Genomic DNA, 20,634 nt, shown 5'->3' with positions numbered 1-20,634 from the left:
ATAAAATCAAGAGATAGTGAAACCCCAGCCAGATTCATGCAGGTATAAAAAGACTCACATCAAGTAATAGAGGAATATGGATGAAGAGTAGTGTTTGCACATTTTCGATAGTATTAGCCTGAGCGATGCTGTTGAGATTGTTCTGTTAATCCTTCAGTGACTTCCTTCTTCGGGTAGAATAAAATCTGATCGGCCCAGCATGAGCTGCGAAGTCTTCCATAGGCTCCCTCCTCTGATTATCTCACTTCATTACCTACCACAGCGCCCCTCATTCACCATGGCTTCCATCTCTCTTCCTCTGTGTGTGATCTTCCCCCTGGAGGTTCACGCTGGTGTTTCTGGCATATGGCTCAGGTCCCCAGCATTGATACTGCCTGTCCAGAGGTTGGCCTGGACCACTGTAAAAAAACTGCCCTCTCCTCCTCCAGTCACTCCCACATTTTGCTTTCTTCATAGCGTCTGTCATGATAGGAAATGAACATGTTCCATTGTTTAGCTGTTTATCTCCCCCAACCAGAAGCAGGGACTTGGTGTTTTTTCGCCATTAGTTCCCGGGTTCCTAGAACAGTCATAGTGCTTGGTTGTTGCTTAATAGATACTTGTTGAGTGATTTGTGGATGAGCATTTGGGGGGATAGTTGTTGCCTGGGTTCACTTGAAAAGTCCAAGTTCAGTTGGATAGCATTTTGTGATTATTTAGTAATGACGTCTGCATATAAAGGAAAGGGGAAATTCGAGAAACCTGCCCCCTCAGTGCCGTTTCTAGATAAGATTTACTGAGACTCAGTTCAGTTCAGTCGCTCAGTTGTGTCCGACTCTGTGACCCCATGGACTGTAGCACACCAGGCTTCCCTGTCCATCACCCACTCCCGGAGCTTGCTCAGACTCAAGTTCATCGAGTCGGTGATGCCATCCAATCATCTTATCCTCTGTCGTCCCCATCTCCTCCTGCCTTCAGTCTTTCCCAGCATCAGACTCTTTTCAAGACTACTTGGTTAAGAATTTAGCAGGATACCTTCATTCCTGTGTTCCCTCAGCCTAGGAAATAGCAGTAAGTATCTACTGCCGAGGGATGTTGTGAGGGTTAAAAGTGGTGGTGCATGTGGCGTGTTAGTGCAGAGCCTGCGGCAAGGTAATTGCTCATTATTACTAGTCATTAACTTATCTAGTTGCTGGTTATTGAGAAAAAAGGATACTTCATGCACATACTAAAGCTGTATCTCTGACTGCAAGACAGTTTCAACCTCTTCCTGGTCTGTGCTTTTATTTTAGCCTGGTGGCAAAATTGTGTTTGAGGTGTGTGTTAGTTTCCTGGGCCTGCTTGTATCAAGGCAAACCGAGTCTTAGCCATACTCCCAGTTGCCAATAACCACAGGTGTGTGTATGAATTAATTAAAGTTAGAATTTAGTTCCTCCGTCACAGTTAGCCATGTTTCAGGCAGGCAGTAACTACATGTGACTAGTGGCTCCATGTTGGACAGCCCCACGTGTAAACGTTTCTCTCGTAGAAAGGTCTGTTGGAGAGCACTGCTCAAAAGAATTAGGAAGCAGACTAGCTCTTTTATTTGCTTTGGGTAACTTTGTATAGGTTTATTTCTTAAATATATGTTGTGTTATAAATTTGGAGTAGTTCATAATAGCTGAAAAAATATTTTTATGGGTTTCTTTTAAAAGTTCTGGAGCAGAATGACTCATGAATGTTATTTATGAATTGTTTATTCACCAACTCTTTTCTTCATTGTCAAGAACATATGGAGTCACTAATAGAACATACTGCGTGTCTTTTTTTCCCCTTGTATATTTATAACGAAGTGCCTGAAGGACACAAGATACTGTTTTATTTATTTTATTTGAATTATATGCCTGAGACTAAGCTCTTGTGTATTCGGGGCTACAATTTATAGTATTAATTAAGAACAGCTTTCTTTTTCTCCCCAGAATGAATTCAATGTATTCTTCATTATATGTGAATCTTGAGTTTGTTTTCATTCATGATTGTTTTTTCTTCTCTCCCTGCCTCCCACCCTGTGCTTTTTGCCTCCTGACCTTTCCTTCTTCCATTTAATTCCCCCTCCCTTGACTCTTCTCTTTCTTCGCTGACTCCTTTCTTTTTTTCTCCCACTGCTTCCTCCAGTAACCTTCTTACTAGAAATGGAAATGACATAATATTCTCTTTAAAGCATTTAATGAACTTCTCCCCTGCTTTTTTGTAACCAAATGCTCCCTCCTCCCCCCACCTTTTCCTTAAAGATACATACAACAGTTTTTTAAAGATACAATTCAAACACCATACTACTCTTCCATTTAAAGTGTGTAATTCTGTGGTTTTTAGTATTTTCATAAAGTTATGTGACCATCACCACAATCAGTTTTTAAAATATTTTCATCACTTCAAAAAGAAACACAATACTCCTTAGCAGGGCCTCTCCCGTTTTTCCCCCACCCATCTGTAGGCAATCACTCATCTACTTTGGCTCTCAAGGTTTCCCTGTTACGGTTATTTCGTTTGGATGGAATCAGACAATTTTTTTTTCCCCTCTGGCCTCTTTCCTTTAGCATAGTGTTTTTAACATTGTTAATACTTCATTCCCCTTAATGGTTTAATGATACGTTGTTGTATGCATAATACCAGATTTTGTTTTTATCTGTTCATCAGAAACTGGGAGTTGGGTTGTTTCTACCTTTTGCATATTATGAATAATGCTGTGACTGTGTACAAGTGTTTTATGTGGACATATGTTTTCATTTCTCTTGGGTATCCGCCTAGAATTGGAATTGGTGGATCATATTCTTTAGTGGTTTGAGGGTCTGCTAGACTGGTTTCCAAAGCAGCAACATGATTTTATTACATTCCCACTAGCAGCATGTGATGAGGGTTCCAATTTCTCCATATCCTTGCCCACACTTGTTACTGTCTGTCTTTTTTATTATAGCCATCCTAATGAGTATGAAATAGTATTTCATTATGATAAAATATATATAACATAAAATTTACTGTCTTAACCAATTTTAAGTGTGTAGTAGAGTGGTGTTAAGTGCGTTCACTTTTCTGTGTAACCATCACCACCATCCGTCTCCAGAACGTTTTCATCTTTCCAAACTGAAAATCCGTGCATGTTAAACAATAACTTTCTACTTCCTCCATTGTGGTTTTGATTTGCATTCTTTGGTTGGCTAATGATGTTGAACATCTTTTCATGTGCTTATTGGCCATGTGTATATCTTCTTGGAGAAGTGTCTGTTCAGATCTTTTGCCCATTTTTAAATGGCTTATTTATCATTTTACTGTGTTGGAATAGTGCTCTATATAGTCTAGATTCAAGTCTCTTCTCAGGTATATGATTTACAAAAATTTTCTTCCATTTTCTATGTTGTTTTGTTATTTTCTGGGTAGTGTCTTTTGATGCACCAAGAGGTTTTAATTTTCATGTTCAGTGTGCCTTTTTCTTTTCATCGGTCATACTTTTGATGTAATAGTAAGAAACTGTTGTCTTATACACAGTTCATTTAGCTTTATGGCTGTGTTTTCTTCTAAATTTTACAGTTTTAGCTTACCTCCAACTTTTCAGCTGTTCCCTCCCACATGCTATTCTGACTCTTCTCTAGAGATCCTGCTTCTTACTCAGTCCATGAGCTGTGAAATTGGGTGCAGTACCTCGTTTGAACTGCTGTGTCTCCAAGTGCATAAGAAAGCATTTTTGTTTTGGTTTCATCATTGAATTATTTCATATCACACTTCTTTTATGCTGCCTTTATCCTTAACTGATGTATCGGTTGTTCACCTACACTGGCTGGGAAATTTGACCAACTCTTCCTTCCTTTTCCTACTGGTGTTTCTAATATTGTGGGCAATCTGAGTGTCCATATGGAATGTCTTATCAACGTTCTAACCTTCCTTACTTTTCAGCTCCAGTGGTTATCACTTTTATCCTTTTTCAGCAAATTGTTCTCATGCCAAGATCTTGCCATTCTTCAAAAATGCTAAATGCTTATACCTTTCCTCTATTATCACCTCCTGTTCTCTTTTTCTCTCTCTCTCTCCTCTCTCCCTCTTACCCATCCTCCCCTTCTTTCTTTGCTTTCCCCAATGCCCAGCCACTTTGTTTCTCCTTCCTGGCTCTGGTCTCCAACCTGTACTTGAAGTATCATCTTATCCAACATGCATAGTTAATTTCCTTTTTTCTGTATCCTTTATGTCCGTCCTGTAAATCTCTCCATGCTATTTCCTCAGCCTTTTGAACCTTCCTCACATATGTTGTTGTTCAGTCACTAAGTTGTCTGCAACCCCATGAACCGCAGCACGCCAGGCTTCCCTCTCCTTCACTGAGTTTGCTCAGACTCATTGTTCATCACATATGTTAGATGTTCAGTAAATGATGAGTGAATGAATGAATGATAGAATGAGCAAACCTTGGATCAATTTATTTAACTGTTCAGTTCCAGGGCCCTGAGAAAAATGACACCTATTCAAGGAGTCACTGGTAAAAGTTCATGCTATCTCAGTACTTCAGCAATATGTATGTATTTCTAGTCTTTACTTCTTTTAAAAGGTGCTAAACCTTTTAACACATATTTTAAACATCCACTGTGTTCTTATTTAACAATATTCTTTCTCATAGCAGATGAACTTCTATTTCATGTAGGAAATCGAGGCCAACAGATGGGAATCTTGCTTAGTATTCTCTGGCTTCTAGAAGAATAATAGCGTCTGTTTTCATGCTTCCCTCCTAACCCCCTATTTCAGAAGAGGATGACTTGGCCCCTCTCCTATTCTGGGCTTGTGTCTCTACTGGTGTTTTGAATCTTACTCTCTACCTCCTGAAGGACCTAGCTCTATTAATTATTTCTCCTGTCTCCAGTTCTTTTTTCTCTATGGCCCTTCTCTACTTAGCATGTATACTGTAAAAAAGGAAGGAAAGAAGGAAAGAAAGAATTAATACACTAACACATGTATACTCAATTTTTTTTTAAGCTACAGGAGTCCTCTTTCTCTTTTTTCCTACTTTGCTTTTAGTAAGCATAGTCGAAATTAGCTGTCACCATTTTCTTATGACTCGTGATTAATGAACTGTTTTTCCTGAGTTAATTGACCCCCTTACTGTTTAATCAGTTTAGTCTTTATGTTACTAGTTATCTCTGAAGCGTTTGACACTGTTGGCTACTTCTTCCTTTTTGAACTCTCTGCTATCTTAGCTTTGATCACATTCTATTAATATAAGGAAGCCATGTGGATTTCTTTTATAACCAAGCTGAATGGTTCCAGTGGTTCTAGGTGGACATATCCATCTCCAGTTAGGTAGGTTTGTTGAGGAGTGAAGATCTAACTTTGAGATTTACTTTGCCTTTAACAATTTCTGAGCAATTATTGTTACCACCGCCGTCATGCTGGGCTGAGTGATCACAGGTGGAGCTGGATTCAGTGTGTTCTCACACGTCTTCCCTTATTTCCTATAAAGCACTGAGGCCAAAAGAATGTTTCAAAGAGATTTAATAAAGTGTTTTTAAAAGGTTCTTCTTGTTTCAGTTGAGTTTATTATGACGTTTTTGTATAATAATGAAAGATTAAGAATAACAGAAATGTTCATCAATAAGGGAATGTGTGGATTGTTGCTGTTGTTCAGTTGCTAAACCATGTCTGGCTCTTTGCGACCCCATGGATGGCAGCACGCCATGCTTCTTTGTCCTTCACTGTCTCCCTGAGTTTGCTCAAGCTCATGTCCATTGAGCCACTGATGCCATCCAATCATCTCATCCTCTGTTGCCCCCTTGTCTTCTTACCCTTTATCTTGCCCAGCATCAAGGTTTTTTCCAATGAGTCGACTCTTCACATCAGGTGGCCAAAGTATTCGGAGCCTCAGCCTCGGCATCAGTCCTTCCAATGAACATTTTGGGTTGTTTGCCTTCAGGATTCACTGGTTTGATCTCTTTGCTGTCCAAGGGACTCTGAAGAGTCTTCTCCAGCACGACAGTTGGAAAGCGTCAGTTCTTCAGCACTGAGCCGTTTTTATGGTCCAGCTCTCACGTCCGTGCATGACTACTGCAAAAACCATAGCTTTGGCTATTCAGACCTTTGTCAGATAAGTGATGTCTCTGGTTTGTAGTACGCTGTCTAGGTTTGTCATAACTTATCTTCCAAGGAGCAAGCGTCTTTTAATTTCATGGCTACAGTCACTGTCTGCAGTGATTTTGGAGCCCATGGGAATGAAATCTGTTACTGTTTCCACTTTTCCATCAGCTATTGGCTGCAAAGTGATGAGACCAGATGCTATGATCTTCATTTTTTGAATGTTGACTTTTAAGCCAGCTTTTTCACTTTCCTCTTTCACCCTCATTAAGAGGCTCTAGTTCCTCTTTGCTTTCTACATTATGTCATATCCATACATAGATAATAGACACTAGTAAAATGAAGTGGATCTAGGTGTATTGATGATGTCTAGAAAAAAAAATCAAGGAGCAGTTCTATTACTTTATCTGTCATCTATCTCATAATTTGTAAGGGGGAAGAAACACTACAGAACAGAACTATGTATAAATGTTTAACAATTGGTATCCACTCATCAAACCATTATGAGTGAGTTCATCTGAGGACTGGAAATGGAGGGTGTTATGAATTACTTTATTTATCTTTAATATTTCTGTTTTGTAATAGAACAATAATGATTTTGAGAATTTTAAATGTAGAAAAAAATATCAGCTTATGACCTATTCTTACTTGTCTTGCTCTCCTTCCTCTAGCTTCTTGGGCTACAATCTTTGCTTGTTTTCATTTTCCTTCCAAACTCTAGCCACTCTTCTGAATCCCCTTAGTGGGCATCTCCTATCTTAATCCTGTTTATCCCTCAAGAGTCACCTTTGGTTCCCACTAAGCATTGCTGGATTACTCAAACATATTTTATTATTAATGTTTTCCCTCTGTGTTCCCGTGGCACCCTGGGAAATCTTTAGTCACTGGTGTCTGGAGCAGGAGCTGTTATTTGATTTTGTATTCCTTGGACCTGAGCGGAGTACTCAGCACATGGTAGAAATTCATTAAAAGGGGTTTCAGTGTTAAAATAATAAAGCATCAAATTTGGAGTAGATCTTCTTAATACCAGCAAGTCCTTTTTTGTAGGTTGTCATATTATGCTATTTTCCTTGAAGCTCTGTGTGAAGATACATGTTTTAATTAAACTGCAGTTTATATCTCAGGATGTGCTGAGTTTATATTTGATAGGCTATTCTAATTGAACTCCAGGCAGTTTATTTAAATGTAATATGATTTCTTTAATTATAATTGTAGGATGGAGAGTGATAATTTCATACTTCATTGTAACACAAAACAATATGGAGTATTTTTATACTCTCTTCAAATGCTTTAATTAAAGAAGACCTGCATTTGGGTGTTTCAAAATGTGTTCTCTTGACCCAAGCAGAAGGATAAACAAAAATTAATGTTTCTTTTGCATATAAACTGCTTGCCTGACAGTTTGCTTTCTTTTTAGGTTCAACAGATAGATCGTGTAGTGGAAGTTGTGGAGGAAACAATTAAAGGTAAGTGTTGAAAGTGAGATAATGTGTATGTTGTTTGAACTGTATCACAGATGAGGTAGATCTAAGTGTATTGATGATGTATAGAAAAAAATCAGGGGACAGGTCTGTTACCTTATCTGTCACCCATCTCATAGTTTGTAAGTGGGAACAAACACCACGGAACAACTCTGCATAAATATTTAACACTTGGTATCTACTCATCAAACCGTAAAGTGATTTCACCTGAGGAGTGGTATTAGGGGGTGTTATGAGTGAGATAATGTATATGTTTGAAATATATCATGAAGGTACTATACTTAACATTTGCTAAGCATTTTTATAAAAGTTATTGTTGGACAAAAATCATAAAATTTTGTCCTTGCCTGCTTCGTGCATTGACCAGTCCAATATGGGAGGCATACATTTGTTTGGCTTTTTATTTTAGTGTAAAATAGACTTAATTTGAACCTGGGATCAGGAAGATAGGATTTAATCTTAAAATAAGGAAATGGCTTTATTTGCTCTTTTTTTTCGGTTTTATTGAGGTACAATTGACATTTTTTGCTTGCTTTTATATCACATAATTAGTTGTAGTTATTCCTTCTGATAGTACTCAGTTTTGATTTCTCTTCTATATGTAATTTTTGTATTTACACCAGAAAATAGAATTATGCTTTGTTTTATTAGGCAGTATTCTTTGAAGTAGATTCTTACTGAAGCCACTGAGGAATAAACCATTCTTAATTCTGTGAATTGATTTGTAAATATTTATAGTCTACTTCTGTTAGATTAGCACGAATGAAAACTGATAATATGATATTAAAATATTAAGTGAATTGAGGTTCTCGCTTAAAATTTTAACCATTTTTTTTAGTAAATGCAAATTTGTTTTTTTTTTTAAAAGTCTACTTCCACAAAGTTGATATTTTTAACCGCATACTTTTCCTGCTGGATTGTATTTACTACCTTCTACATGCTGTTATTCATTAATTGTGAGTCTTTAATTTACTGTTGTTGTTGAGTTGCTAAGTTGTGTGTGACTCTTTGCGACCCCATTGACTGCAGCACTCCAGGCTCCTCTGTCCTCTACTGTCTCCCAGAGTTTGCTCAAATTCATCTTCGTTGAGTCAGTGATGTTATTTAACCATCTCATCCTCTGCTGCCCCCTTCTTTTACCTTCAGTCTTTCTCAGCATCAGGGTCTTTTCCATTGAGTTGCCTGTCTGCATCAGGTGGCAAAGTATTGAAGCTTCAGCTTCAGCAAAAGTCCTTCCAATGAATATTCAGGGTTGTTTGCCTTTAGGATTGACTGGTTTAATCTCCTTGCTATCCAAGGAACTCATAAGAGTCTTCTCCAACACCACAATTAAAAGGCATCAGTTCTTGGGCACTCAGCCTTCTTTATGGTCCAGATTTATTTAGTTTATTATATGATCACAGAATATGAGAATTTTAGACTTACATGTTAGTCTGCCTTGAAATTTTGAGATAAAATGAAATATCAGGATTAAAACTTTGTAGCAGTGGTAAGTTTGAAACTTTTTCAAACCATACTTCAGCCCTATCTTATCAGGTCTAGAAGTACTAGCATTTATTGTGCACTTACAGGGTGACAGGCACTATACTAAGCATGGAGTAAGTCATTTCAATATTTTACAACAGTGCTGTGAAGTGAGTACGTCTGTTTTCCTCATTTTTCAGAAGAGGAAGTTTGGACACAGGGGTATACAGGTAGTAAATGGCGGAGTTGGAATCTGAATCTAAGCATTATGACTGATGGCCCTGCTCTTAAATTTGCCACTCCATTCACACTCTACTATGACTGCTCTGCTCTCTCCTGGTTGAGAATCACTACCTTAACAGTTGTTCAGTTGAGCTTCTTAAAGTAGTGTTTCAGGATGCTTGAGGATTCTATTGCTTGTCTTGAGTACCTGGCACATACTGTTGTTGTTGTCTAGTCACTCAGTTGCGTCTGACTCTTTGTGACCCCATGGACTGTAACCCACCAAGCTCCTCTGTCCATGGGATTTCACAGGCAAGAACACTGGACTGGGTTGCCATTTCCTTCTCCAGGGAATATTCAGGAATATTCCCAACCCAGGGCTCAAACCTACTTCTCCTGCGTTGGCAGGCAGGTTCTTTACCACTGAACCATCTCGGAAGCCCACCAGGCATATACTAGTCCCTAAATTATATTATAAAAAAAGTAAATGACAGTGAAGACAGGAGAAAAATCTAGCAGACTATGGGTGTGGCTATGACTTTTTAGATGATATACCGAAGAGGGACTGTCTGTGAAGGATAATTGATGAGTTGAACCTCAATAAAATTAAAAACTTCTGCTCTGCAAAAGATAGCATCAAGAGAATGGGAAGATGATCTATAGACTTTTGCAAAAGACATACCAGGTTAACTGTAATCTAAAGTACACAAAATACCTCTTAAAACCCAGCAATTGGAAAATAAACAACCTGATGAAGAAATGGGCCAGTGACTGTATCAGAAACGTCCAAAGATGCACAGGTGGAAAATAACCATATGAAAAGATGCTTCACATCATATGTCATCAGGGATGATACCAACCAGCCTCTTTGCTCCAGGAGTTAACTCATTAGTACAGATTCAGATTTGCTTGAAAGGAGCTTATTATGAATAACAAAAGATGCCCCTCCCACTGCTGTCACTCAGGAAATAATAAGAGTTTTAGGAAATCAGTACCAGGAATGAGGGATGGTTATGTATTTCTGTATCACTGTATCACAGAAGGTGTATCACTTCCAGGTTGGTTTAATTAGGGATAGCCTCTCACTGAAGAGTTTTGCTTAAGTAGATTTATTGGAGAGATTGTAGTTGAGTTTTTGATAGTCTACAGCAAAAGTTGAGTTGAAGATGAAGTTGATGTGGAGTTGATGTGGGTGTTCACTGGCAGGTTGGTTTGAGATAGGAAGGTTGAGGATTTAAATTTTAGTAATACAAATCGGGAAAGGAGTATGTCCAGGCAGTACATTGTCACCCAGCTTATTTAACTTAAATTCAGAGTACATCATGTGAAATGCTGGACTGGATGAAGCACAAGCTGGAATCAAGATTGCTGGGAGAAATATCAGTAGCCTCAGATATGCAGATGACACCACCCTTGTGGCAGAAAGCGAAGAACTAAAGAGCCTCTTGATGAAAGTGAAAGAGGAGAGTGAAAAAGCTGGCTTAAAACTCAACATTCAGTAAACTAAGATCATGACATCCGGTCCCATCACTTAATGGCAAATAAATGAGGAAACAGTGAAAACAGTGACAGGTGTTAGTTTTGGGGGCTCCAAAATCACTGCAGATGGTGATTGCAGCCATGAAATTAAAAGACAGTTGTTCCTTGGAAGAAAAGCTATGACCAACCTAGACAGCTTATTAAAAAACAGAGACATTACTTTGCCAACAAAGGTCTGTCTAGTCAAACTTTGGTTTTTCTAGTAGTCATATATGGATGGGAGAGTTGGACTATAAAGAGAGGTGAGCGCCGAAGAATGGATGCTTTTGAACTGTGGTGTTGGAGAAGACTCTTGAGAGTCCCTTGGACTGCAAGGAGATCCAACCAGTCCATCCTAAAGGAAATCAGTCCTGAATACTCATTAGAAGGACTGATGTTGAAGCTGCAACTCCAGTACTTTGGCCACCTGATGTGAAGAACTGACTCATTGAAAAAGACCCTGATGCTGGGAAAGATTGAAGGCAGGAGGAGAAGGGGATGAAAGAGGATGAGATGGTTGGATGGCATCACCGACTCAATGGACTTGAGTTTGAGTAAACTCTGGGGCTGGTGATAGACCGGGAGGCCTGGTGTGCTGCAGTCCATGGGGTCACAAAGAGTCGGACATGACTGAGTGACTGAATCGAACTGAATACAAGAGAATTTTAGAGACAGAAGAAACAATTTTGATAGATGTCCTTAGCTTGCAGATCAGGAAGCTGATCCAGGAAGGAGTTGTGTGACTCATCTGAGATCTTCTGGTTAATGGAAATTTGGGACTGATTTTTCCATTCTTTGCTTTCTATTTCTTCTGCCAATCCTTACTTTCATTAAGACAGCACAAGTTTGTGAAATAATGTGGTCCTTGTAACAGTAACTAATTTCTGTCTGTCTTTCAGTAAGTTATTTCTCTGAGGCTCAGTTTAAAATGGAGAGGATTAAATGGGTAAGACTTTTGCAATACCTGGGATATACTAGGGGGAAATTCTTGTGTATTTATTTCTACCTCTTTAATACTTAGGCTGCTGGAATAATCTAACTCACCTTCAATAGCAGAGATGCTCCTTTCAGTTGGACTGTGTATACGGCCCTCATGTTCTGGAAATGTTTTCCTCTCCTGCATGTGTACCTTCAATGGTCGCCTGTTATCTACCAAGTTAACTGATGACTTCTGCCTCATTCCACCATTTCCACTGTTTCTTCCATCACTTCCATACTAAGCCTTTTGCTCCAGCCAACTGGACTGTTTGATGTGTCTTGTATATTATTTGCAATTTGCTCTGCATTTGTCTTAGGAACTTACACATAAGCAGAGAAGTTCTGTTTGCCCGCGAGACCCATTCCCTGCCCTTCCCCACCTCGACGTGTGTCCATGGAGGCAGACCTGTGTGGACTACATTGGTAGGATCCTTGTTACCTGGTGTCTAGTTGCATTTCTCCAGTTAGAAGTGTGATTAGAGTATGAAATGGGAAGATTCATTCCCTTCTCTCAGTTCTTTCTTTCCTGCTTATCCTAACCCGAAGGTCATAACTCCTATCAGGTGGCCCTCTCTAGTCATCTGTTTTTCTCCTGGTTCCTGTAACTCTTCTTTTCCTTTGCTTTTTCAGGCCCAAAGCTGGAAACAGCATCCTGTTGTTGCTTGCCTGAGACTCTTGCATTGTCTCTTGTTGGTCTTCCTAACCTTGCCAAACTTCAGTAATTAGTGCCTTTATTAAAATCTCTTCCATTATGCAGTGTGCCATCTGCTTTGCTGGGACCCTGGTTGATAAATGCTCGGAGGACAAGAAGGCTCTGCCCAGAAGGGCCAGATGGAATACAGGCTGACTAGGGGATTCTGCTGTAACTGTTTTCTTTCTACATTTGATTCCTGTTGGGCTCCTTCATATGTTTTCCTTGATGGGGATTTGGACACACAGCCTCTACCACAGCCAGTTTGCATTGTCTTTGCATTATATGAAGTCATGTTTTTTTAGAAAACATATTAATAAGAAACATTGGTGACAAAATATTTAAATCTATTGTATTGGATTGGCCAAAATGTTCATTCAGGATTTTCTGTAATATGTTATCAAAAAACCCAAACGAGTGTTTTGGCCAACCCAGATAATTATAGTAAAACTGTATAAAGCATATTCCTTTTATGTCTGTCTTGGTTGGAGGAAAATGGAGAATTTAAGTTAACACTTAAAGACTTCTCAATGTTTAACACTGCTGCTGCTAAGTTGCTTCAGTCGTGTCTGACTCTGTGCGAGCCCATAGACAGAAGCCCACCAGGCTCCCCCGTCCCGGGATTCTCCAGGCAAGAACACTGGAGTGGATTGCCATTTCCTCCTCCAATGCATGAAAGTGAAAAGTGAAAATGAAGTCGCTCAGTCGTGTCCGACTCTTAGCGACCCCATGGACTGCAGCCTACCAGGCTCCTCAATCCATGGGATTTTCCAGGCAAGAGTACTGGAGTGGGGTGACATTGGTGGCCTGAAAATACCATCCACATACATCATTTGCTTTAAGAGAGACTAAATTGTAATGACTTTAGGATTTTCTTCTGTGTCATCTTCACAGTTCAACAAGATATGTAGCTGAAGCTAATGGAAGGAGTAGAGTATTTAAAGAATATCAGTTCAGTTCAGTTCACTCGCTCATTCAGGTCCGACTCTGCGACCCCATGAATTGGAGCACACCAGGCCTCCCTGTCCATCACCAACTCCCAGAGTTTACTCAAACTCATGTCCATCGAGTTGGTGATGCATCCAGCCATCTCATCCTCTGTCGTCCCCTTCTCCTCATGCCCTCAATCACTCCCAACATCAGGGTCTTGTCGAATGAGTCAACTCTTCACATGAGGTGGCCAAAGTACTGGAGTTTCAGCTTTAGCATCATTCCTCCCAAAGAAATCCCAGGACTGATCTCCTTCAGAATGGACTGGTTGGATCTCCTTGTAGTCCAAGGGACTCACAAGAGTCTTTTCCAAAACCAAAGTTCAAAAGCATCAATTCTTCGACGCTCAGCTTTCTTCACAGTCCAACTCTCACATCCATACATGACCACTGGAAAAGCCATAGCCTTGACTAGATGGACCTTTGTTGGCAAAGTAATGTCTGTTTTTGAATATGCTATCTAGGTTGGTGATGACGTTCCTTCCAAGGAGTAAGTGTCTAATATTCCATGGCTGCAATCACCATCTGCAGTGATTTTGGAGCCCAGAAAAAAAAAGTCTGACACTGTTTCCACTGTTCCCCATCTATTTGGCATGAAGTGATGGAACCAGATGCCATGATCTTCTTTTTCTGAATGTTGAGCTTTAAGCCAACTTTTCCACTCCTCTTTCATTTTCATCAAGAGGCTCTTTAGTTCTTCTTCACTTTCTGCCATAAGGGTGGTGCCATCTGCATATCTGAGGTTATTGATATTTCTCCGGTCAGTCTTGATTCCAGCTTGTGTTTCTTCCAGCCCAGCGTTTCTCATGATGTACTCTGCAGAGAAGTTAAATAAGCAGGGTGACAATATACAGCCTTGACGTACTCCTTTTCCTATTTGGAACCAGTCTGTTGTTCCATGTCCAGTTCTAACTGTTGCTTCCTGACCTGCATACACATTTCTCAAGAGGCTGGTCAAGTGGTCTGGTATTCATATCTCTTTCAGAATTTTCCACAGTTTATTGTGATCCACACAGTCAAAGGCTTTGGCATAGTCAATAAATCAGAAATAGACGTTTTTCTGGAACTCTCTTGCTTTTTCCATGATCCAGCGGATGTTGGCAATTTGATCTCTGGTTCCTCTGCCTTTTCTAAAATGAGCTTGAACATGAGGAAGTTCATGGTTCACATATTGCTGAAGCCTGGCTTGGAGAATTTTGAGCATTACTTTACTAGCGTGTGAGATGAGTGCAGTTGTGCGGTAGTTTGAGCATTCTTTTCCATTGCCTTTCTTTGGAATTGGAATGAAAACTGACCTTTTCCAGTCCCGTGGCCACTGCTGAGTTTTCCAGACTTGCTGGCATATTGAGTGAGGCACGTTCACAGCATCATCTTTCAGGATTGAAATAGCTCAACTGGAATTCCATCACCGCCACTAGCTTTGTTCATAGTGATGCTTTCTAAGGCCCGCTTGACTTCACATTCCAGGATGTCTGGCCCTAGGTGAGTAATCACACCATTGTGATTATCTGGATCGTGAAGATGTTTTTTGTACAGTTCTTCTGTGTATTCTTGCCACCTCTTCCTAATATCTTCTGCTTCTGTTAGGTCCATACCATTTCTGTCCTTTATCAAGCCCATCTTTCCATGAAATGTTCCCTTGGTATCTCTACTTTTCTTGAAGAGATCTCTAGTCTTTCCCATTCTGTTGTTTTCCTCTATTTCTTTGCATTGATCGTTGAAGAAGGCTTTCTTATCTCTCTTTGCTGTTCTTTGGAACTCTGCATTCAGATGCTTATTTCTTTCCTCTTCTCCTTTGCTTTTCGCCTCTCTTCTTTTCACAGCTATCTGTAAGGCCTCCTCAGACAGCCATTTTGCTTTTTTGCATTTCTTTTCCATGGGGATGGTCGTGATCCCTGTCTCCTGTACAATGTGTCGAACCTCTATCCACAGTTCATCAAGCACTCTGTCTATCAGATCTAGTTCTTTAAATCTATTTGTCACTTCCACTGCATAATCATAAGGGATTTGATTTAGGTCATACCTGAATGGTCTAGTCGTTTTCCTTACTTTCTTCAATTTAAATCTGAATTTGGCAATAAGGAGTTCATGATCTGAGCCACAGTCAGCTCCTGGTCTTGTTTTTGTTGACTGTATAGAGCTTCTCCCTCTTTGGCTGCAAAGAATATAATCAGTCTGATTTTGGTGTTGACCATCTGGTGATGTCCATGTGTAGAGTCTTCTCTCTTGTTGTTGGAAGAGGGTGTTTGCTATGACCAGTGTGTTCTCTTAGGAAAACTCTATTAGCCTTTGCCCTGCTTCATTCCATACTCTAAGGCCAAATTTGTCTGTTACTCCAGGTGTTTCTTGACTTCCTACTTTTGCATTCTAATCCCCTATAATGAAAAGATCATCTTTTTTGGGTGTTAGTTCTAGAAAGTCTTGTAGGTCTTCATAGAACCGTTCAACTTCAGTTTCTTCAGCATTACTGGTTGGGGCATAGGCTTGAATTACTGTGATATTGAATGGTTTGCCTTGGAAATGGACAGAGATCATTCTGTCGTTTTTGAGATTGCATCCAAGTACTGCATTTCGGACTCTTTTGTTGACCATTATGGCTACTCCATTTCTTCTAAGGGATTCCTGTCCGCTGTCATAGATATAATGGTCATCTGTGTTAAATTTACCCATTCCAGTCCATTTTAGTTCGTTGATTCCTAGAATGTCTATGTTCGCTCTTGCCAGCTCCTGTTTGATCACTTCAAATTTACCTTGATTCATGGACCTAGCAGTCCAGGTTCCTATACAATATTGCTCTTTACAGCATCGGACCTTGCTTCTGTCACCAGTCAGATCCACAATGGGGTTTTGTTTTTGTTTTGGCCCCATCCGTTCATTCTTTCTGAGTTATTTCTCCACTGATCTCCAGTAGCATATTGGGCACTTACCGACCTGGGGAGTTCCTCTTTCAGTATCCTATCGTTTTTGCCTTTTCATACTGTTCATGGGGTTCTCAAGGCAAGAATACTGAAGTGGTTTGCCATTCCCTTTTCCAGTGGACCACATTCTGTCAGACCTCTCCACCATGACCCGCCCGTCTTGGGTGGCCCCACATGGTATGGCTTAGTTTCATTGAGTTGGACAAGGCTGTGGTCCATGCAATCAGATTGGCTAGTTCTGTGATTATGGTTTCAGTGTGTCTGCCCTCTGATGCCCTCTTGCAACACCTACCATCTTACTTGGGTTTCTTTTACCTTGGTCGTTGGGTATTTCTTCAGGGCTGCTCCTGCAAAGCGCAGCCGCTGCTCCTTACCTTGGATGAGGGGTATCTCCTCACGGCCGCCCTTCCTGACTTTGAAGGTGGAGTAGCTCCTCTAGGCGCTCCTGCGCCTGCAGCCGCTGCTCCTTGCACTTTTGGTTGTAAATTAAAGGATTTACATTGCTTTAAAAAGTAATAATGAGCACCTTCGTCATGTTTCATATGATCATTAAAGCCCCCCACTCCCTTTTTGGTACAAAAGCTTTGAAGGAAATACAAATCTAAGCTTTTTTTCTGATATATGAAGTCCTCTAAACAAAAATAATATTTATAAAATGTTTTCATCTGTGTAAAAGATAGCCTAACCAGGTAACTTAAATTAAGTGTTTGTAAATAAATATTGCATATTGAAAATAGAAAAAATGTTTTTACTGTTATGTCATATCTCTTCCCTCATCAGTCTCTAGTAAAGGAGGCCTCTGTTATTTTATCTGTTTTGCTGGTATTTCGTTTAGTCTAATTCCAGATGCCTCCAGTGTTGGTAATTCAAAACTTTCCAATATGGTACAATCTGCAAGTTTAATTGATTTTCTATTTCTTCTGACTTCTTGGTAATTGATGTGGTCCTGGATTAGACTGACCTGAATTCCCAGGGTACTTCACCAAACAGTTCTTTCTTACGTAACACATTGCTATTAATCTTCACTCTCTCAGAACTGTATGTTGCATTTGTTACTGATTTAGAATATAAACGTTTTGTAAATTGAGACTGCAAGGCAGAACTGTCTCAAGTATAGTTTTATCAGTGTTAATGACTGAGGAACCTCCCTGTAAAGTCCAATGAAAATTTTCTTGAAGATGTTTCAGACTTAATGAGCAAGTGACCTGAGCTTGGATAAGTAGTCTTGTACACCTGGGATAGTATTGGATCACAGGTAGAATTGGATCACATCTGTTTTTTCAGTATTTGCTTTTCAAAAGCAAGAGAGTTCCAGAAAAATGTCTATTTCTGCTTTATTGACTGTGCCAAAGCCTTTGACTGTGTGAATCACAATAAACTGTGGAAAATTCTGAAAGAGATGGAAATACCAGACCACTTGACCTGCCACTTGAGAAATGTGTATGCAGGTCAGGAAGCAACAGTTAGAACTGGACATGGAACAACAGACTGGTTCCAAATAGGAAAAGGAGTACGTCAAGGCTGTATATTGTCACCTTGCTTATTTAACTTCTCTGCAGAGTACATCATGAGAAACGCTGGGCTGGAAGAAGCACAAGCTGGAATCAAGATTGTCGGGAGAAATATCAATAACCTCAGATATGCAGATGACACCACCCTTACGGCAGAAAGTGAAGAGGAACTAAAAGCCTCTTGATGAAAGTGAAAGAGGAGAGTGAAAAAGTTGGCTTAAAGCTCAACATTCAGAAAACGAAGATCATGACATCTGGTCCCATCACTTCATGGGAAATAGATGGGGAACAGTGGAAACAGTGTCAGACTTAATTTTTTGGGCTCCAAAATCACTGCAGATGGTGATTGCAGCCATGAAATGAAAAGACGCTTACTCCTTGGAAGAAAAGTTATCACCAACCTAGAAAGCATATTCAAAAGCAGAGACATTACTTTGCCAACAAAGGTCCGTCTAGTCAAGGCTATGGTTTTTCCTGTGGTCATGTATGGATGTGAGAGTTGGACTGTGAAAAAACTGAGTGCCGAAGAATTGATGCTTTTGAACTTTGATGTTGGAGAAGACTCTTGAGAGTCCCTTGGACTGCAAGGAGATCAGCCCTGGGATTTCTTTGGAAGGAATGATGCTAAAGCTGAGACTCCAGTACTTAGGCCACCTCATGCGAAGAGTTGACTCATTGGAAAAGACTCTTATGCTGGGAGGGATTGGGGGCAGGAGGATAAGGGGACGACAGAGGATGAGATGGCTGGATGGCATCACTGACTCGATGGATGTGAGTCTGAGTGAACTCCGGGAGTTGGTGATGGACAGGGAGGCCTGGTATGCTGCAGTTCATGGGGTCGCAAAGAATCGGACACGACTGAGCCACTGAACTGAACTGAAAATAATTTTCTTGATTTTTCAAAATATGCTTTGAAAGGGCACTCCTGCACAGCCTCTCATTATGTGTAATCTCTGCTGTAGTTACTATAGTTTGAATATAGTGGGAAAAGGTGGATGTTGGTTCTACATGTTGTGAACAATTTCCAGTGTCCCTGGTGCAGTTAGATAGGTGATAACTTCTGCCTCCCGATAACTAATGGAGCCAGAATTTATTGCAGTCTTTTTTTTTTTTTTTTCATAAGCCTGTTTGTTTTACCTGTATGTTCTGTATTAACCTGTGGTTACAGGTTGGTAAGCATTACATTTTTGCCTCCTTTGATGTGTCAGTTGATGTTCTGTTCATCCTCTTTCCTTTCTCTCCTCTCCTTTAGTTTCCCCGAATAACCATAGTCCTCTACCTTTACTTATTTGTCCTCTATATTTCTTGTCTGTCCTAGAATGCACTTTTTATTCATCATATCTCTTTTAGATAGCACTTTTCAAATCATAATAGTTTTAGAAATAAGACCAAGCAAATTTCTTTATGACCCCAAACAGCAAAGTTCTCCCATAAGACTGTAAGTTGATTTCTTCACATCACTTTATTCTATAATAGATGGTTTGGAATCATGACTGGATAGGACTGTTCATGAGAGGAAACCACTGTGTCTTGTCTGGATATCTGTAACTTTATAAATTATCAATCCTGTTTCTAGCCACAGAAATAATAAGCGGTCCCAGTATTATTTATCTGCTTCAAAAATAGCCAAGAGATGCTCTCCCAAGAGTCTTCTTTAAACATGGGAAATAGTTGCATTTATTTTATTTTTGAAAATAAAAGTAGTTAAAGAACTTTAAGTTGGTCAAATACTTTTCTGCCATTAAAGCTTTTAAAACTCAAATGCATAAGTATGTTTCCCAGGTGAATTCTGCTATGCTAACTTCAGTGTTTTATATGTTTTGGTTGTGTTAATTTAATTACACTCCTTTTGTGTGTTGAGGTGAATTCTGCTATGCTAACTTTAGTGTCTTATATGTTTTGGTTGTGTTAATATAATTACTCTACTTTGTGTGTTCATCACTTATATTTTCTATTCAGAGATGCATGATCTTATGGTTTGCAGCTGCCTTTACTGATAATGGGATTTATTGATATGAAGACTTGGGTGTTTCATTAACTTCGATTTCTTTATTCCAGAGTGGGAGTGGGGTGGGTGCAGAGTGTTGATTAGTTCGTCAGGCTGATGATTGTAACGTAGTTTTCACATAACTGTTATAATGGTTCACTGGATTTGATTGTTCAAAACAAGGAAAGGAAATTACTTTAAGTTTGAACTTCTCAGGCTTCCCATGACCCAGCCCATGTGTTTGTGGTCTCAGTGATCTGTCTGTAAAGCAGCTTCATCCTTCCTTGTTTAAATATTAACAAAGACTTGCCTGCTGTGAAAATTAGGTTTACATGTTAACTCTTTGCAAAGTTTGATACTGCCTTGGCAGATTGCAGATTGTTGAATTCTCTAAAAATGCATTATTGTATTCTAAATTTTTGTGAGTGCTGTTCATGTTAAAACAGTTTATAAAGTTTGAACATCAGTCACATTAATTATGTCTGTAATAATTTTCTTTTCAAGTATTTGGTATTCTCGGATGTAAAGATCTCCGAGTCCTGTAGTTCCAATTTCTGTTTACTCTACTTTATGGAGAAAGAAATGGCAACCCACTCCAGTACTCTTACCTGGAAAATCTCATGGACGGAGGAGCCTGGTAGGCTACAGTCCATGGGGTCGCAAAGAGTCAGACAGGACTAAGCAACTTCACTTCACTTCGCTACGTTCTTTAGTAATGCCAAGTAGATCAATTAATCCTATTTTGAGGCTCTCATAGAAGTCCTTAAAATTAATGTAATTAAAAAAACTGCAGTGTACCTAAGTTCTTTTAT

General features: G+C 39.6%; 1 protein-coding gene across 8 annotated transcripts in view; it reads left to right on the top strand.

Moving 5' to 3' along the window:
* CDKAL1 (CDK5 regulatory subunit associated protein 1 like 1) overlaps nucleotides 1-20,634 on the top strand; it is a 607,158-nt gene that overhangs the window by 182,020 nt on the left and 404,504 nt on the right. For all 8 annotated transcript variants that reach the window (XM_027959157.3, XM_027959153.3, XM_060403461.1 and 5 more), the window contains one exon: nucleotides 7,481-7,529. In XM_027959157.3, the coding sequence (XP_027814958.1) occupies nucleotides 7,481-7,529 (49 nt within the window). The remainder of the gene's footprint in view (nucleotides 1-7,480; nucleotides 7,530-20,634) is intronic.

Source organism: Ovis aries, chromosome 20 (assembly GCF_016772045.2).
Source record: "Ovis aries strain OAR_USU_Benz2616 breed Rambouillet chromosome 20, ARS-UI_Ramb_v3.0, whole genome shotgun sequence".
Classification (NCBI taxonomy): domain Eukaryota; kingdom Metazoa; phylum Chordata; class Mammalia; order Artiodactyla; family Bovidae; genus Ovis; species Ovis aries.
Note: the sequence above shows the minus strand (reverse complement) of the source record. Positions and strands in the feature narration are given on the sequence as shown.